Source organism: Etheostoma spectabile, chromosome 13, assembly GCF_008692095.1.
Source record: "Etheostoma spectabile isolate EspeVRDwgs_2016 chromosome 13, UIUC_Espe_1.0, whole genome shotgun sequence".
NCBI classification, from domain to species: Eukaryota; Metazoa; Chordata; class Actinopteri; order Perciformes; family Percidae; genus Etheostoma; species Etheostoma spectabile.
In genome coordinates this window covers 14,164,384-14,184,075 of record NC_045745.1, presented here as the reverse complement: position 1 = coordinate 14,184,075, position 19,692 = coordinate 14,164,384, and the positions used below count along the sequence as shown (strand labels likewise).

The following is a 19,692-nucleotide window of genomic DNA, read 5'->3' as shown; positions in this document are numbered from 1 at the left end:
TATTTTTGAAACTCCTAGACATGGTTGTGGCCTGTGTTTGTATTGAAATAAGAGGCTGAAATCAAAATACCACTAGAGGAACTTTAACACCCCACCGCCCTCTTACTGCATTTGAGAAGGACCTTTTCTGTCTTGTGGGAAAGTATAGAACAATAAGTGACAAGAGATAAGAGACAGAAATAGAATGACACAGGAGGTTAGTGTTTAGACAAACTTGAATATAAGGATATTGCAGGTCAGTTTCAAAGAGTTCTGTCCCAAAATGATTTGTGTTTACATTATGACTAATGGCAAATAAGAGCTTCTGAAAGTGAGTTAGAGAGGTGTTGATTCATGTTTCAGCTTATTGTGATTGAAAGGGCTAAAGCTAAGATGCTCCATAAAATAATCAACACAACACAAAACAAAGTTTGCTAAGAAATTTCTGTCCACTATTGTGGGAAACTGGGGCTAGATTTTGAACCCGAGTTTCCCAGTTGGTGATGTGATCCACATTGTGGACGTTGCAAAATTTATATATACGTTGTAGTTGTCCATTGGTTTCAACAGAGTAAGTTAAATTAGTTATAACAGTTGTGTGCTATTGCCAGTAACAAGTAAACCAATTCAAGTCAAGGAGGTCTATGTTCTGAGCTCCTGTACAATCTGTAGTGAGGAAAGTAATGCGTAATTGAAGAGCTTTGGGGTGTCCTTTTGTTTCTGTGGCCTCCATGTTTTCACACACCTGATGCTCTAGGCTACGCCCAACAGCTAGTGGCAGTAATGCAACAAGTTGTTATGTCTAACTCCAACATAATAGAATTGAAGAAAACGCATCCCAACCTTTTTAACGCCAGCAGTCGGAAAAACAACGTAATCACGGGGCCGGTCCCTGATATTCCCAGGTGGCACGAATGCAGCACAAGCAAGCAAGCTGAGCCAATACTAGAAGGTTACGTTGACACACTGCACTGATTGGTCGAAGAGAAACGTCATTAGCGGCACACAGGACATGCTTTACAAATCCGTCACCAAGCTAACGATTATAGCAATCCCAATTTTTTTTATTCACCCGACCCACATTTGTTTTGTAAATGGAAGCCTGCAAAACTACCCCGTACAATACAGTACTGTACAATTTTTTTAAGGTTATTTTTTGGGCATTTTCGGCCTTTATTTTGATAGCTGAAGACACAAAAGGGGAGAGAGAGGGGGAATGACATGCAGCAAAGGGCAGCAGGTTGGAGTCAAGCCTGGGCCCACCGCGTTGAGGAGTAAACCTCTATATATGGGCGCCGCTCTACCAACTGAGCTATCCGGGCGCCCTACATTGTACAATTGATGAAATGAGGAGGAGATTTCACTGTTTGGTTGCCAGTGAAAGGATTCACCGGGTGTTGAAGATGATGTCATGGCAGTTTCATGCGGCAACACTATGGCGAGTAGCTAAGAATACCCCTTACATTGAGCGGATACTATCTGCAGTGGAAAATGAAAAGAGAGTTTGGTTTTTGCACTTAAGTATAATAGAAGTAGCAAATGAACACATGTTCAACATTGAAGTATTAACAAATGTTATTGAAATATATATATATATATATATGCTTAGTTTATCAGACATTTCCAGAACAGTTAAAGTGGATTTTGGCCGACCAGCAGTTAACTCTTCACTGTTCTGTAAAGCCACTGCAAGCCTCCATATCTCTTCCTCCATCAGCGGCCATAAAGCATTCACCAGAGTTTCAAAGGTTTTGTTTTTAGCTCTGATGACCCTGTCCTGATTTCTGCTCTATTGATTCACAGTGTGCAGACCGGGGGGGCCCTGACACTATCAGTTCTGGGTTTTTTTTGTTTTTTTTTATGGAGATTCAAAGGTGAACGGCCACCATTTTTCTGCATTCCTAAGAGCCATAAAGGCAAACTGGAGTGCAGACGCAGCCAATTGTTTTGTAATTATCAAGGGAAAATGTCTGATCAAGATGGAAGGCCTTGAAGTTTGGGGTCTTAGGTCAGAGAAAGAGGAGAGAGGCCAAAGGGTTTTTTTTTATCTGTATTAGGGTAACTGCTTCATTATAAGGCTGACATGGGTAGATGTGGTTTAACCATCTGTTGAGGATTTTACAGACATCTGATTGTATTAACAGATTTAGTTCTCATATGTAAAATCCACCAGCCAATTCATTATTTCAACAGGTGGGGGAAGTGGCAAGTGTGGGAAATTAGAGATGCCGATTGACCCTTGTGATTACCTTTGGGTTAGTTATGGCATCAGTGGACGCCATGTCTGCTTTTTTTTATTCAGGCTGTTGTGTGCAGACCTTTTCAAAACCAAATCACCTGCATTCAAAAGCCAACCAGATGTTCAGTGTGGTGGATTACTGTCCCACGCAAGAGTCTCTGCGAGTTGTTTTTCAGACTATTAGTGCACTGAATGGAAAGTAGTGGCTGTAAGCCAAACAAAAAGAATATAAAAATCTAAAACACTGATATGGCTGCTGAAATAGATTCTCCGTGCAATAAATGGGGCAAAAACATGAAGGTTCTGTAAGGATGGATGTCATATTTTGCTGGACGTGCGGAAACTCCCACTCCATCCCATAAACCTGAACAGAAGGTAAGATAAGAGACCATTTGTTATCAGGCAGAAGGATTCATAGCAGAGCAGTTGTACATGTTCTCCAATTATTAACTAAGTCATGGCCTGAAGATATCCTACATGTTTACCACATAAAATGATACAAAGACGTTTTGAATTGTAGTTCATCAACTAGTTTCCTTTAAAGTTGCCGGGCCTCTTGTGTAATGTTTTGGGGACTGTTAACATCACTAACAAGGCTCTTTTACAAATATTTAAAAGACAAACATCCAAATACACACCCACACCTTTTTACTAAAAGTGGCAGGGGTTGCCTTTAACTTTGCTATAAAGCTAGTGGTTTTATAAATACTGTACATCAAATACAAAATGTGTTGTTTGACCATCATTTTTACGAGATTTTTTTTTGGATTTCTTTTATATTGGGAGGAGCTGCTACTTCATCTCATAGCCACACATAAATTGACCTAAGCCAGGCTAACCTGTTAGCACATCTTCAAACTGTAGGCAGACATAAATAAGGGTATTTGAGGTTTAAACTTCAAAACAACTTTAAAATGTAAACGTTTGGTGCAATACAGCACCCAACTTGCTGATAAGGAAACTGCAGCAGCATCCTCTGTTGGTAACATAAACCTTACTCTGCACAATTTCGTTTTTGCGCGAACAGTGCAGAAAATATAAATACATATGTTATATAAATATAATAGGCTAAATAGGGAAATGTCAATAGCGAGAAAAGACTCAAGCATTTCAGAGAGCGGAGGTTGAGAGCAAGAGGGATCAACAGCAGGCCAGCAGGGGAAGTGACCAAGGGCACCCAAGGGTTACAGCTGCCAGCAGCACAGGGCCTGTTTGTATCCTGTCCTGAAAGGAATACAGAAGCTCTCAGTGGGAAGGAAACAGAGAGGCTGTTTTTGTTTTCTATTTTTTTCCATCAGTAAATACCCAACACTTTAATTTCACCGAGGGCTCAGATTGCCAAGGCGGTGTGAGTTCACCAGCGGCGAAAGATTTATAAGCCCTACGCGCAAAAATGAATAATCACACAGACACAATATACATTAATAATTAAAACTCTGAATAGCTGAAGTTGACCACTAAAGCCAAAACAAAACTTTTAAGACCGCATTAAAACCCGTCACATCCTATACACAAATATACACTTACAAATTAATACATATGTACACACATTTGTACTGTATTACACATAAAGGTGTGTGTGTGTGTGTGTGTGTGTGTGTGTGTGTGTGTGTGTGTGTGTGTGTGTGTGTGTGTGTGTGTGTGTGTGTGTGTGTGTGTGTGTGTGTGTGTGTGTGTGTGTGTGTGTGTGTGTGTGTGTGTGTGTGTGTGTGTGTGTGTGTGGACAGTGCTGGCACTTGAAGCAGTGCTGCAGAATAACAGTGTTGAAACAGGCCTTCTCTGCTGCTTTGTGCCTCCTGTTCAGCTGCTGAACACGACCTCGAGCACATCAGCACCTCGTTAGGTCATTTGTCCCAAGTCATTTGATTCAGTCCACTGTACACTCTGGTTTATAGTTCTGTACGGGTTGCAGTTCACACAGTTCACCTCCCATTGATAGGTCCAGAAACTCAATGTGCTTCTTAATAGCACAAAATGTACAGAAAGGTATTCACATTATTCGGGACAAGCTGCACAGATTTGATGATCTCTCTCCTTTTTTCTCCCATTTGATCATTGGTGGAATGTAACTAAGAGCATTTACTCAAGTATGCTACCTTTAGTACAAATGTACTTGTACTTTACTGAAGTCTTTTCTTTTCATGCCACTTTCTACTTCTACTCTACTAAATAAAGAAATAGTGTACGTTTTACTCCACCACATTAATCTGACAGTTCTAGTTACTACTTTATAAATTACGATTTTTGCACATGTAGTTTATAAAATATGATGTTTCGTTATAATATAAATTACCCATCAATAGACCTACAAGTACAGTTGAAAAGATTGGCAGATTAAACACTGAGTTAATTGACAGAACTGATTTGATCATTTCCAGTTTCTAAAATGTGAGGATTTTTCTGCATTTAGTACTTTTACTTTGAATACTTTATCTACATACAGTGTGTGTATATATGTGTGTATATATACAGTGTATATTGCAAAAGTATATATAATATACACACTTTTTGTTTGTTTTTCAAAATGTAATCAAGGACTAATCAAATGATTAAGATCATTTAACGGTGCATCATCATTTCTCAATTGATGTGTTGATTATTGTTATCTTAGCCATGATAAAAAGTAAAGATTTATTATCAATTAAACATGCATTCAGTAACACAACATGAGGAAAACTAGCAATGTGTTGAAAAGCAAAAGAAATGTGTTTCTTTGAAGGAGTTTGTGTGCAGCTTCCTGATCAACAGTTACTTGAATCCATTCTGATTTCCTCATCAGATTAGTCGCCCTCAATCACATCCCCCCGTTCATTCTTTCTTCAGCGTTGTGTATCTGTTGTCACTCTGAGGATCAGCTTTGTCTGGCAGGTCTATTTTTACCTGACAGTGTTTAAGTGTCGCTGTGTCTTTCTCATACCTTCAGACTTTATTTTGGTTTGGTTTGCCTTCTTCACGCATCAAACCACTTCCATCGACCACACCCATGAAGGGAACTCTGTTTGTGTGCGTGTGTGTGTGTGTGTGTGTGTGTGTGTGTGTGTGTGTGTGTGTGTGTGTGTGTGTGTGTGTGTGTGTGTGTGTGTGTGTGTGTGTGTGTGTGTGTGTGTGTGTGTGTGTGGTCTCTGCAGCACAGATTAGAATGTAATGGGCTGTGCACCTCTAAAGGAGTGACTCTCTGCTTCATGAACTCTGAATGGCACACACACCAGTTTACCAGGATTGAGATCAGTTAATGCTTTTACTTAAACTACCTGCCTTTTATTTTATCATGCACCCACATGTCCAGTGTTGCTTAAAAACAACTCTACTGTATTTTCACTGTATTTCCACTGCTTTATCACCTGTGCACCCATCTGAATCGGATCAGATTTGATTGACAGTTGCATCTCCCTGGTAACATAAGAAAACAGCAACAACTGTCTTCAGATTTTGACTCATACATTGTCAGTTCTGTTTAGTGGGTCAAAATACCTGTGAAAAGAACACGCAAATACAGAAATGGGTTGCGCAAAACAACCAGTATGTCAGATAATCGTGTGTTCATATGACGCATTCTAAGTGGAAAAATGAAGGGGAACGTTTTAGTCATTACTTATTAATCAATTTTAAATCTTTGAGTTGGTTAAACAACAAAAGTCTCCTCAGGAAAGAAACATTCTTAACCGTTTTGATGTTTGAAAAGATAGTGGACTGTTTTTTTTGTGGTGCATCTGTCTTTATAAACAATCTAGGTTATTACATCACATCATTTTCTTTCTTTACTCTAACTGACTGACGACCAGGCAGGATGACAGAATTAGAAATGAGGAACAAATGTAATGGATTGTAAACTGGAGAGGAACACTCACCTGCAGCAACCAAAATGACAATCGCAGTCAAATTTCACAAGCTCTCAGTCTAAAATGAAACAATGTGGCTTAAATCTGTTTCTGCATTATGATTCTTCAAAGGTTCTGTTCTCTCCCCTTTCCTTTTTTTTACTAGACATGTAGTGCATCTTGTGGCTTGACTGCATCTTTATTTCTTTATTCCAAATGAAATGGAAATGTACACACACCACTTCTTGTGTCAAGCAACAAGCAACAGTTGGACTGGTCGATTTTTAGTTAGTAAAGGGAAAAGCCTTTAACTGTGTAGGTAGGAGGTGGTCGTTTTTTTTGCGACTCCAAAACGTACCCAAAGATCAGCTGATGAATATCATAAAAAAGAACAATAACATCAATAGCTCTTCACTTTTTTCTTTTATGATTCGACTATTTGTAAATTGTAATTAATAAAAAAACAATAACAGTTCACTGATTAATACATCTCCAAACATGCAGCAGCTGCATACTAGTGTGACATATTGCAGCCCTGGCTGTAGGTGAAATCCCTCTTAAACTGTAGATTTTGTCAGGGCAGTGAACTCCACTGGGAAACAGGAATTATTTTATTATATATATATATATATATATATATATATATTTTAGTGGAACTGAGCTGTGTCAAAGCCACCTTATCACTATCTGACCCCCATCAATCTCTCCAACCAAATACTGCACCAAAAGGCAGCCGCAGCTGTGGATGTGTCCACAGTGCTTGGCAGTGATGGTGCAGCATTTTATACAGTGATAGTTATCCTGTGTTGCAAATAATGTTCCTGCACAGCTCTGCTCAGGTTTTGGAGCTTTATTCTCTTAAGCTGCCGTTTGGCACCAATCAACATAAAAAAAAAAAAAAAAAATACATACAGGGAGCGGAGAAATTCTGACTCAGATACAGACACTGACATAGTATAGACTAGGATTTATGAGTTTGAACAGCCACAATCCAGGACACACCTCAGTGTTCATGAACTAGTTGGATCGGTTATTCTCATAGCAATGAGTTCACTCTGACCCCTGACTGAAAACAGGTTCTTACTCTGGTGTAAAGCTAAATGCATGGTAAAGAATTTGGGAAATGACTTGCAGGTTGTAGAAAATAAGTTATGGACCCAGCCCCATGGAATTTACAATAAAATTGTAGTAAATTGCAATTTCATTACACTTGTTGAACTCTTCCTTAAACCTTCTCTCTCCTTTGTTTCTTTCTTTCTTTTCAGATTCAATTAGAGTTGGACAAATACCTTCCCCAGGTCAACGGTCCTCTCTTGAGTAACTTGATTGACACCGTTGACAGGAAATACAGACGAGATAGCGCCTCTGTGGTTGACGAGTTCTTCTCAGAGGACAAAACTGCTGCCCCTTACAGCCTCAACATCAACGTCATCCTTCCCAGCACCACACACCTCCGCACGGGCCTCTACCGGGCCAACCCGAGGACTCTCACAGCGCAGCAGATCAAGATAGAGCCCGGGCTGGAGGTGCCCTGCTCCGTCCCCACCCAGGCCCTGCCAGACTTCACCTCTGTCTTCAGCGTGTCGCCTGTAGCCAACAACGTTTTTATCAAACCAGACATGAGCTCTGGAGGAGTGGTAACAGGGGCCGCAGGGTCCCAGCAGCAGCACCAGCAGCCAAATATGGATACAGAGCTTCACATTGGACCTCCGGCCCCCCAGTCGCAGGTCTATGCCCACATGCCCATCAGCAGCTGTGCTGACCTCACCATGACTCTGTCCCACGCTAGCCCGTCGGCACATGCCTCCACGAGTGGCAGAACCATGCTGAATCTCGGCAACGGCAACTACATGATGGCTGAGCACCAACTACCCCAGCACCATGGTTACTACCAAGCCTCGCCGACCAACTCATCCCAGCACACAGCGCCCCACAGCCTGCCACCCTCACCCCCGAACTCTCAGCCAGGGAGCCCAGACGGTCAGGCAGAGCTGCTCAGCTTATCACCCCAACTTCAGGCTCCATACCTGCAGTGTCTGGGAGGGATAAAAGTGACGGGGTTGTCCCCACATGCCATGCTGATGACACACGGCCAGGGTGTCCTGACAGGTCCCAAATACAACAGGCGGAACAACCCAGAGCTGGAGAAGAGGAGGATCCACTTCTGTGACTACCCAGGTCTGTGTTTTATTTGCATGTAACTTTAAAATACATCACAGTGAAACAGGTTTGTCTTAATTTAAGAATAATATTTCATTGCGTGAGATTAATAATTTCCCCCCTGGGGGCAAGACACATCTTCGGTTTCGGCATTTCTTCTACTTTTTTAAAGGATTTTAGACTTCTAACAATGTCTTCAAACAAAACAGATTATTCTACCAGTTGCAAGACAATGTTCTAAAAAGACAGAGTCTTAGTGGCCGCATCTTTTCATTTACATGCTTACAGGCTAGTATGAAATGCACTCTCTACACATTATCAGCAGCAGAATCCCTTTGTGCGAGTTAAAGGTAAAAAAATGCCAAACCTCGTAACCTGAAAGCAACCGAAGATGGATGAAAACGACATTTAAAGCACACAAACCGTTCTTGATTGTCAGATTCTTACCTCGTGGCTTTCCTGCTACATGGCACAGGTTGGTGATGCCGCACTTTGCCTCTGCACTGCGCTCCTTGCAGTAATCACGGCCTGTACTGTACCACTGATCACATGTAATGCAACTTGGGCAACATACAAAACAGTTTGCACTCAAATATCTGCCCATACGCTCAAAGATGAAATATTGAAGTACTACTACTCTATACTTTTATTTTCAACACTCCTTATCAGAAGCTGGCGCCCTGTAAGATTTCCTGGGCTTTTTTAACAGTTTGCTACACAAATAGCACATGAAAACAAGTTTCAACATAACCACTCCTACAAGTTGGTTCAAATTGCTCTCAACCAATGTCAATGTTGTGTAAATAAACTTCACTCCCGAGGCAAACAGCACAAATGCAAATCTGTCTTTAATACAATGCCTCTCTCTTACATGTTGCAAACAGAAACCAGGTTGTTAGCATTCTTGATAACACACTGCAAAAACATTGATCTCAATATGTCTAGCATTCAGCCTTCAAGATTTTGATTTATTGGGCGTGTTTTGTTGTTCCTGTGTTGTCTCACTACAAAAAACAACTCGAGGAACGTGTTCATCCACGGACAACAGCTTTATTGCCGAGGTAAACTTTGCATCAGGTGAGCACATTTCTGCTGTTAGCCTGGCTCATGATCTCTCTCTGTGATTTCTTTTCAGGCTGCTCCAAAGTTTACACAAAGAGCTCTCACCTGAAGGCACACCAAAGGACGCACACAGGTGAGAAAACTACTCTCTGGGGGGTTAACTTGAATTAGACGGACAGGAGCCATATTTCAGCGTTTCTTTGCCATTAAATAAAATTGCACTTTACTATCCGCTCTCAGCTTTCTGATGGCCTTAATCCATAGACTGTACACAATATGGACATAGTTTTTGTGTAGGTACCTATAGGGTTGTTCTGAAAAGCCAAGATGAAGCTCCTGGTGGCTTCAGCTGTCGCCATCTTGGCAGTGTCTGATGTTGTCGCAGGACAGTAATTTAAAAATTGGCAAAGAGGTGGAGCGTGACTGGATCTGAGGCAGGCCTTCAGTCTGCTGGGATGGCAAACACCTGTCACTCAAATGGGCACACCCTTAATTATGCATAATTTTCAGCCTTGATATAATTTAAATGGGTAAGTTATTTTTTTTAAAGTACCGTTATCTCAAGGAGAAAGTTAGCTATAGAGACAAAAATCAGACACTTTAGTAAAATCGCCATTTTTATCAAAACTGGTGTGATTGAAGGGGTTAAGGGGCAGCATTGGCTAAATTACTGATGAATAAGCTTCTAATGGTGAAACAGAAATTCTTCCTGAATTAACACAATAATCCATTCAACACAGAGAATTATCTAGCTGATTTAGGTCTTATTAACCTACCCCATCAGTTGCAACAGATGACTGGATTTTCTGACTAGAGATTCCTTCACCGACTGGCTGTCTGATTGAAAATAGTACTAAAAAGAACTTTATATTCTTTAATGTAAAAAAAAAATGGCTTTCTCTTTTTGGCTGCCCTGTGAAATCCCATTTATTCACTGTCTGTGTAGATATCCTAACTAATCCTCGGATTCAAACCAGCGACTGTCCAGTCCTTACCACTGCAACCGTTAAGCTCAGCGCTTAGTTGGCTTCAGCTCATTTATTTGTATGTTGCATATTTTGTCACATTGCCAGTTTCAATACACCCAGTAACTTTAATAGAGTTAAAGAACATAATGAAAAGGAAAAACAACATAGAGGACACATAAGTTTGCTCAAGAGTCTTTGTTTTTACTCCGCCATGTTTATACACGCTCATACCTGTCCTCCCAGCTTCCCCAGAAAGAGAGAACAAAGACACGAGGGAGGAGGAAAAGGATGAAGGGAAGGAAGAGGAGAAAAAAAAAAAGGGAAGACGTGTTGTTAAAACATAGGCCAAACCAGTTACTCCTGCTTTTCAGTCCCTTTTCTAAGGATGGAGGAGGAAGGTGGGGGGTTTGCAGAAGGGGGGGGGAGGATGGTTTCGATGTGTTTCCCTTCGGTAAGATGAAACCTGTAGATTCCCAGGAACCTCAGACCTGGATTTTGGAGATTTACTCATGCGATAAAAGCTGCAGGCTCCAGTGTGACACAGTTAGAGAAAGAGCAATCACATGAATGAATGTGCAAACAGAAACAGATCTCTCTATGGTCATGAATAGATAAGATCAAACTTAATGGATCCCAGTAGGGAAGTTGGGCTGTACAAAAACACAAAACACAAAGACTGCAAAATATGCAATAAGAATAGTTATACAACTATTGAAAACAATAAAATAAATCAGTAAGAGAGGAGAAACAGACAAGTATGCTGTTGACAATGTCAATGTAAACTGTAAAGGAAATGTCCTGTTTGGATCATACTGGAAGGGGATTAGCATTCTTAAATTAACCAGCACACCAAGTGGCCGCTACACTGGTACCATGGTCATCTAAGTTTAAATAATAATAAACTTGTGACTATTTCATACAGTACATTCTCTAGTAGCCAGTATAACGTCAGATTGACGCTCTCACTGTCACTATATCACTTTATGTATATCTTATATATTATTATATATATCTGACACTTATGATATCTCTTTGAAGTACCACGTTGTCAATAGTTGAATCATTTGTGGTTGCTTATACAATTTGGCACCTGGAGGAGGTTTGATGTCCAATTACTTAAACTGTCAAGCTTTTCTGTTCACTGTAGGCATGATTCTATTTTTTTTTTCTTTCTTTTTGCTGGGCTTTAACACTATGGGGCAAATGAATGTCGGCAAGTGAATCTTCTTTAATGACCAACTACTATTGTTAAGATGAGCGTGTGCAACAATTTCAAGGAGATCCAATTGGTTCCCAACCTTTTGGCATTTTGATCCATCAAAACAAAACTATGCCTTACTGTGACCACTTGTCACAGGTTAATGCTAACCTGATAACTTACGTTAAACAGTTTTTACTCCGAACCTGCATTGCAAAACTGCATTATTAACTTAGTTCAGTCTTGTTTGCATCAACTTAAAATGTAGCTGTTTTCTTTTCATTCTCTGACGGTAGTCATTTGTGCTTAATCTTTTCCCAAATTGATTAGTGCAGCTCTCTGTTTGCCAACTTGAGTGGTAAAACCTGCTCACACCTTCAATTCATACAGAATGCTGCAGCCAGTCTCCGATCAGCAGCAAATATAAGAGATAACATTGTAGCCTTTTTACATTGGTTTCCAGTTGATTTTAAATATTTTCTTGTTGCTTGGCTCCAGACATAATTATTTTTTTTGATTGATATTACTCACATAGATTCTTAACATAGATTATGTCTGTTTGCACTCTTGTTTAAATTTGATGGACAGTTATTGACAGACTTACTGATAAAATAATATTGGTACATCTATTAGGCAGACCACATACAAGCTGCCGATGTGTATAGACCTGCACCAGCACAGATGCAATGTTATCAATGGAAAGAGCAACCATTGCCATGGTGCCTTTTGATCAAGGCGTAAACCACCTGCGAGCTGTTGATGTGCATGTTGTTGTAATGCATCACTATCTGTACTTACCAACAGCTCAATCTACCCCTCCCACTGGTATAGGAGACCAACCTTGACCATGGCGTCAACAGCCATTTGAGTTTAAAAAGTTGACTTTCGCAATTGTGTGTGTGTGCGTGTGTGTACGTGTGTGGACATGTATGTGTAAAGAGCAGAGTGCTATCAGCCTGATTAGGGAACCCTCCAGCCCTCTTCACAAATACTAACTAATCTGATAAAGCTGAGAGGTCCACAAAGATTTTATGGGCGTCCTGGAGAGCCTCAAGGTGTTTGCTTTTGACTCAGTAAAACTAGGCAGAGATGGTTATAAAATAGTATCCTAATCCTGATGCATTGTTCTACATTTTCAGATTACTGCTGTTATTTCACTCTGATTTTGTCAGTTGCATTTAGGAATTTAAATCATTAATGTTTGAGTTAGCTTAATAAGACCATCGGCTAAATGCCTTTGTTTGAAATGTAAATTGACTTATGATTAAAGGTGCTATATGCAGCAAATGTAGTAGTTATTAATGGAAAACAAAAAGCGCTCATTTTAATTTCTTTGGCTTAAAGTAAAGCAATTTTGTTATTTCCGGTTTACCACAAGTGTGAGTGAATTAATTACACTTTTTTGAGTAGATTCTTGTTATACAGACTTCATTCAAAACCTCATTGTGTTCTTATTAGTTATAACTGCAGAGAGAAATGAGCCGTAATCACAAGAGCCGTTCAAGTTCAGGGTGTCAGAGAGACTTGAAGCACCCTATAGAGTAATGGTCCTTACAAAGTTCATATTCACATGTACAGTAGCAAAAGCTTTTATATGTCCCAGAGTGCCTGATGAATTGGTACACTGCCTGTACATTTCTTTATCTCAGAGTGATTGATGCATTGTTACATTGCCTGTACATTTCTGAGTGTGTGTTTGTGTAAGTGTGGGACTGTATGTTTGTCCATTATGGTTCATGACGTATTCAATGCAAGCACTCATTAGTAGTTGTGTGTGTTGGAGAGAGAGAGAGAGAGAGAGAGAGAGAGAGAGATAATACTATGGCCATATTTAATCAGCCACCTGATCAAACAGCTGCTGTCTGTCTAATACAAAGGCCTGTAAAGGCTTTTGAGCGCTGATGCCTTTTAGTTTTAAAGGAGACTTCCATGTTTTCAGCGAGAGCAGCCTGGTAAATTGACATGTTAAGAGATATGTGTGTGTTAGTTACAGTATCATGCGTCCAAATGCAAAAAAAAATGTTTTCATAAAAAGTTACAAAAGTGGGAGAAGAGAAACTGCTTAACTTTAAATCACTGCAGACCAAATGAGGGCAGACTCACTCAGTGGGAAAAAGTGAATCATGTTACATCTATATTTTATTAGTTGTTCTCCTTTAGACAAAGGAAAATTAAAGCATGTACAGATGAGTGGAGGGGTAGGTTTTTACCTGACCTTTTGACAGCTTTTTTAGGAATATATACCACTCGTGTGTGTGTGTGTGTGTGTGTGTGTGTGTGTGTGTGTGTGTGTGTGTGTGTGTGTGTGTGTGTGTGTGTGTTGTGTGTGTTTGTGTGTGGTGTGTGTGTGGGTGTGTGTGGTGTGTGTGTGTGCATATTTCAACCAAGCCTGTTTGCTAACCCTCAGCGATAATAGTCTAAGAGAGGCGGCTGTGCTTTTGACCCCGACAGTGCAGCTATAGAGCAAAACCAAACACACCTGCACCTCGAGAGCGTCGGCCTTTCATATAGAGACATTTGTACTCCGCCTCTACACACACAACAAGAGCGGTTAACTCTAGAAACAGGATCTTGTCCTGATAGGAGGCTAGAGTTCCTTTGAGCCCTAGATGTGTTGGGTTTAGGTGCTCGTTGTATACAAGTATGTTTGTTTGTTTTGTGTGCATGCACCCAATGACTGAGGCAAATTCCATGTAGTTTCACTATATTAGTTTCACGCAATAAACTGCTTTCTGTTTCTGTTCTGTTTATTGAAAAAAAAAAAAAAAAAGCTTTCCGGGTTTAATCGTGTCTGGTTAGAGGAAATACTCCAAACATGTTTAGAGCTCACTTATAGATTATTATTTTTTAAATATTTGACTAGTAAGGATGAGCTATTTTAGAAATATGCCATTTTAAGAGACTCACACACAAAAACACACTTTCTGCTATATTTGTTTTTTTGTTCTATCTATCACCTGACCCTCCCAGTGTGCTCTTTGGACCCCCTTGTCACGCTATTGGCTGTTACTGGGTGATTGATGTTCAACAGCAGAAGCAATCTAATCAGCACTAATGAGGCCCATACTGGTAATGAGCAGTTGATGGCCCAAACAGCCAAAGACAGCCACATTCCCTCGACACTGGCTAATAAGAGTTTCCTCCGGGATTTTCAGCCAAGGACGCGGCGTAGAAATTACATTTGGTGGCATTAAACATCTATGAGAGAACATCTGAGAAAACAACCTTCTTCTTTAAAAGGATGGAGGACATTTAGTTAACACTTAAAGACAAAAAATGATTTTAAAATCTATTACATGTATTCCATGATGAGGGAAAAAATCAATGATAAATACAAACTGGATACTTTATATTCTGAAATGATGTACTTTAAGATGAAAGTTTTCCAAAAAAAATAGAGATTTTAAACTTTGTTAAGGACTTTAACTCTTTTACTTTTGGCTTTGGAAAGTACCAAACCACAGATTAAGAAATTTGGCTTCAGCAGAGTTTTATTGTTTAGTTATCTCCTCAGTTTCGTTTGTGCTCATGCCTTGCATTGATTCTCAGACATTAATTTCCACCTCAGCTATGAAAAATGACATTTTCTTTCCTGTTGCGTGCACGCCTTTTCAATAAGGCTTTAACTCTTTGTTGATCATTAGCTCACTTGGCAATAGCACGATGTGGCACAGCAGAAAAATGCCAGTGTTTGGGTGGAGTAGGAACAGGGTTGTGTTGAGATTTACGTGGGTTGTTATTCTTCAGTGCTTTGAATTTCTATTTGACGGTTACCTCTTTTCATTCATTCTCAACCAGTACTACCTTATACTTATAAAACAATAGAATATGCTTTTATTTATGAATGCATTTCCTTCCTCTTTCAACATTTGGTTGAGTATTTTAAACCGTAGCATTGTTTCTTTCTATGCTTGCAAGCGTGGGATCTAAATAAAACAGGCACATATTCATCAAACATTGCTCCATAGTCTGACTATTGGTCAAAAACTCCACAGGCCACCTTTTAGCAAAGCCTGCTGCCAAAACTTGAAGAAGTTACTGTTGGCGTGTCTTTGTCATGCCAGTGTGGTTGCCAGATTAACACTCACACAGCTTGTCTTTGTAAACAACCAATGTTGTCATTTAGCTATAAGGACATTCCTGGTCCAGGTCTTGTATTTTCTTAAGCACATCCTGATATTACTAAGTTTCCACTGGGCAGCATTTTCTCACACACAGGAAGTTTTTCAGTAGGTGCAGAAGGAACCCTTTGAGCATTTTGGCATTTACCCCAGTGTGTAATAAATTCAAAGAAGACATTAGTTGGTCAGATATCTGCTTCTCGTGAAGAATGCAAAATTGCCCCCATCATAAATGAATAACTTCACAAACGAAAGTAAGAATGTTTTTCTTCCTTCTGTTTCTGATATAAAAAAAACTCAAGGCAGTCATGACCCATGAGCTCTCTCTCTCTCACTCCCTCTACACACGCACACATATACACACACACACATACACTTTGTCTGACAATGACACAAGTAACTGTAAAAAAAGTGTGTCAGTTACTATAGTACACGCTATTATAAAGTGGGTGCAGTGGCACACACACAGCAATTTGTCAGGAATGTTACAATTAAGCTAATTATTATTTTATTAAGCATAATCTTGTGGTTGTAAGGGTGCATTTGATTTTTCATTCTGCAGTGGTTATGTGACTGAAGCAACCAAGTCCTCTTTTGAGTCCAGTGAAAACATAAAAATCACTTAAATTAGACTTTTTAGTTTATTTTTGAGGATGCCATATTGTCTCTCTTTCTGACTCTCTAATCTAATGATGAATACCACATAAATATTATTGCACGTGTTAACAGAGCAAAACAACCGCAACATGTTTTCACATGCTCTTGTGGATGAGCCCACTGTCTCAAATGTAGCTTATTGTGATTTTATCTCAGCGTTCAGCTTGATGGAAATAAGCAAAGTGTTTACAAGAGGGAGCCGTGAACACAACAAGCACTGCTAACTGCCATTTAAAAATACCCACATACTGATAACCCCTCTTTAGAAATACAGCTACACACATTGTGTAGGTAGACACACACACACACACTTTCAGGTTTCTATTATGAAAGGATATTTTTGTCAATAATGTCATTGATGTGTTGACATCACTGTATTTGTCCAATAGGGCAGGATCAGACAGGTTGAGAACAAACTACCAAACATCAATTTTTATTTCATGCTTTTATTTTCCAATGCTCAAATTTTACATTTAACACATTGAGATGTAGAGTTTATCAAAGAGCTCCTGTTTGACTGCATTGCCATGCACACTATATATCATACACTATATGTTTAACAAGAACAAAGGTCACACATTGTTAACTGGGATAAATTATTGATTTTGAGCAAGTTTCAAGTCTTTGAAATTGATTTTCATAGAAAATCCATACAAAAGGAAAACCAATCCCTGCCTGAAAGGAAATACAAAAGAAGTCATATTTTTTAATGTAAAGTAATATAGGCATTTTGTAGTTACTTTTCTATATCATGCAAACCCATATTATCTTTTCCAATATGTCATGGTGTTAAGATATGTCCCTGAGAAAATGTGGGTGAATACATTATAAGGTACAACCCTTGCCTTGCCTTAAAACTGCTGCCGAGGTGTCATTGAGCAAGGCACTTACTGGAGTGTGGCTTTCCAGTGACCAGCAGCACGACTGGACGCTGTCTGAATGAATCAGAGTATTGCTGGAAATTAACATTATAAAACAGACTAAATATAGAAAAGTCTGAGAAAATGTTCTGTAAATTTCTAATCCCTCCATCCTGTCCTCCTCTCTTTTCCAGGTGAGAAGCCGTACCGTTGTACATGGGAAAACTGTGACTGGCGTTTCGCCCGATCGGATGAGCTCACCAGACACTACCGCAAACACACCGGAGCCAAACCATTCAAGTGCGTTGCTTGCAGCCGCTGCTTCTCACGCTCTGACCACCTGGCACTGCACATGAAGCGTCACCAGAACTAACTTAACAGAACTAACTTACCTGTATGTACAAACCATCACAGAATCACACACAAATATAGCCGTATCCATACATACAGCCACCTGAACTTAACAGTCACAGTACCAAAATCATCCCTGTGCACCCCTGTTTATTCTGGTGCTCCATGCTACCGTAAATAGAGCGATAAAAGGCTATCTAGCAGTATCCAAAGTAGGACGACAATAAACACAGATGTTTGCAGATGGTGAACTAGTGATCATTACGTCTTTGTAGCTGCACCTACTGGTTGGTCAGGGTTTCTTGTTCAGTGAAGGGGTCTGAGGGAGATAGACTGATCTCTCCTGGTGAAAAAGATGCGGAATCCACGGGCATCAATAATCAACCGTGCGTATGCACAGATGTGTGCATATAAAATGCGTAATAACATTGCCACGCAAAGTGTGGAAATTACCAACTTGTACTTAGGACACTTAGGAATATGTGTAAATATAAGCACAGGTCTGGCCACGCTTAGGAACACAATTTAGTGGTAGAATGGCAATACTATGAATGAAAAGCATTTAAGTGTGTCACAGTATGCATAACGCAATCAACATCCACACATGTCCTTTGTTTTCTTTTATTAGAAAACGCTCAACTAGTCATGTGTCTGATTTTAAACAGACAAGTTGCCTAATTGGTGTCCAACCCTGTAAAAGACAGCTGTGACAAATGTTTGAAATATAGCGCAATGGCTTATCTTTGGTAATGGGGAGACTTGGCAAACAATGCGCTCAGAGATTGCGCTGATCTGCTTGCCGAGGGCACAGAGTGGCTCCTAAGAAGGTGGCGCATCCCCATAAATGTTCTGGATTTGTGTCGTGATATTTGTAACCTTCTCCCATGCATCATTTTTTTCTTTTGTTTGTAATTCCTCCTGCGCTGAGCAAACCAAACAATAATGTTGGTTGGATCCAAGCTCATCTACCAGTACCTCCATCATTGTGTTTGAGAAGTTCCTCTGCTTTGCTCTCTTTGCTATAATTGCAAGTGTGGGAAAAAAACACATTCACGTGGGTGATTAAGGGATGTGTTGTTAACTTTTTATATGATTAATTGGAGGTGTTTCTGAATGCAAATGGAATAATCGTGAACCACCATGGTCATCGAAATGTTTTACTTACTGATGTGCGTACGATTGGCTTGCGCAGATTTAATAAATGACTATTTTTATTTTTTTTGTACTCAAGCACATCCTAAATTTCATTCGTAAGACCGAATTAAGAACATTTTTTATACACTGTTGGTAAATGAGGCCCCAGGAGTATCAGAGGAGTTACCTGGTGGTTTACACCTTCCACAGATCAACAGGAGGTTGTAAGGAAAAAATGCAAGAAAAGAGAAGTTGAAGGGAACTAAAGATTAAAATATCTGTTGGAGACAATTGATTCAAATTGGAATTGGCATCATTAGGTGCAGTTTCACTTTCTAATGGAAACAGAGAAAGTAGTTCCAGGCAATTGTGAACAGAACTATCATGGCTAGTTCTGGATCATGCAATATGTCTGAGATAACACTGGTCATCTGCTATCAGTCAACACTGTGTTTGCTGAAGTCTTCACACCGGAGCTAATGATCTACCATGGACTCGGAGGTGATTTTGGTGTCTGCTCTCATCCCTGAACAGATGTGTTAAAACATGCACTGGTCTAACTGAAACACGCAATACATACACATTCACACACACTTGACATGCATTATTACTCACTACAAATATTGCAGTCATCAAAACTGTGGTGTCAGGCTTCTTGAAGCATTTGGGACTCCTGATTACATCCTGGAAACTCCTTCTTCTTCTAAACAATAACAGCAACATGAACTATTTTTTGCCTACAAATCCGCCAAAAACTCCATCATCATAATCATCACCATGTCATGTCATTTTGAGGTATGAACTTTGAAGGAGAGCTGCCGATGTATGTCCCTCCATCCTGCCTTTGTAAATAGTTGTTTATATGTGTGTGATGTGAGAATACAATGAATGTATTGAGATTTATACTTTTTTTTTTATTTTTTTTATTTACATCAAATGTTAATATGAGTAAAATTCCATGTTGAAACTTCCTGGTGAAGGGCCTAAAAAAAAGAAGAAAAAAAAAGAAAGAAGAGTAAACAAACAATCAACAGACACAACCAGGGAACTCTCCATGGAAAATTTAATAATCTCCTAGTTGTGCTCGTTTCAGTACAGGTAATACCTGTCGAGCTCAGAGAGCAGAGCAATTTGCCAATGTTTGT

The 19,692-nt window shown here is 39.7% G+C and overlaps 1 protein-coding gene across 1 annotated transcript in view; it reads left to right on the top strand.

Moving 5' to 3' along the window:
• klf5l (Kruppel like factor 5 like) overlaps window positions 1–19,450 on the top strand; it is a 26,350-nt gene extending 6,900 nt beyond the window's left edge. The window contains exons 2-4 of the mRNA XM_032533887.1: window positions 7,302–8,214; window positions 9,332–9,391; window positions 17,257–19,450. Of these exons, the coding sequence (XP_032389778.1) occupies window positions 7,302–8,214; window positions 9,332–9,391; window positions 17,257–17,435 (1,152 nt within the window). The 3' untranslated portion in view covers window positions 17,436–19,450. The remainder of the gene's footprint in view (window positions 1–7,301; window positions 8,215–9,331; window positions 9,392–17,256) is intronic.
• Window positions 19,451–19,692: the final 242 nt, after the last annotated feature.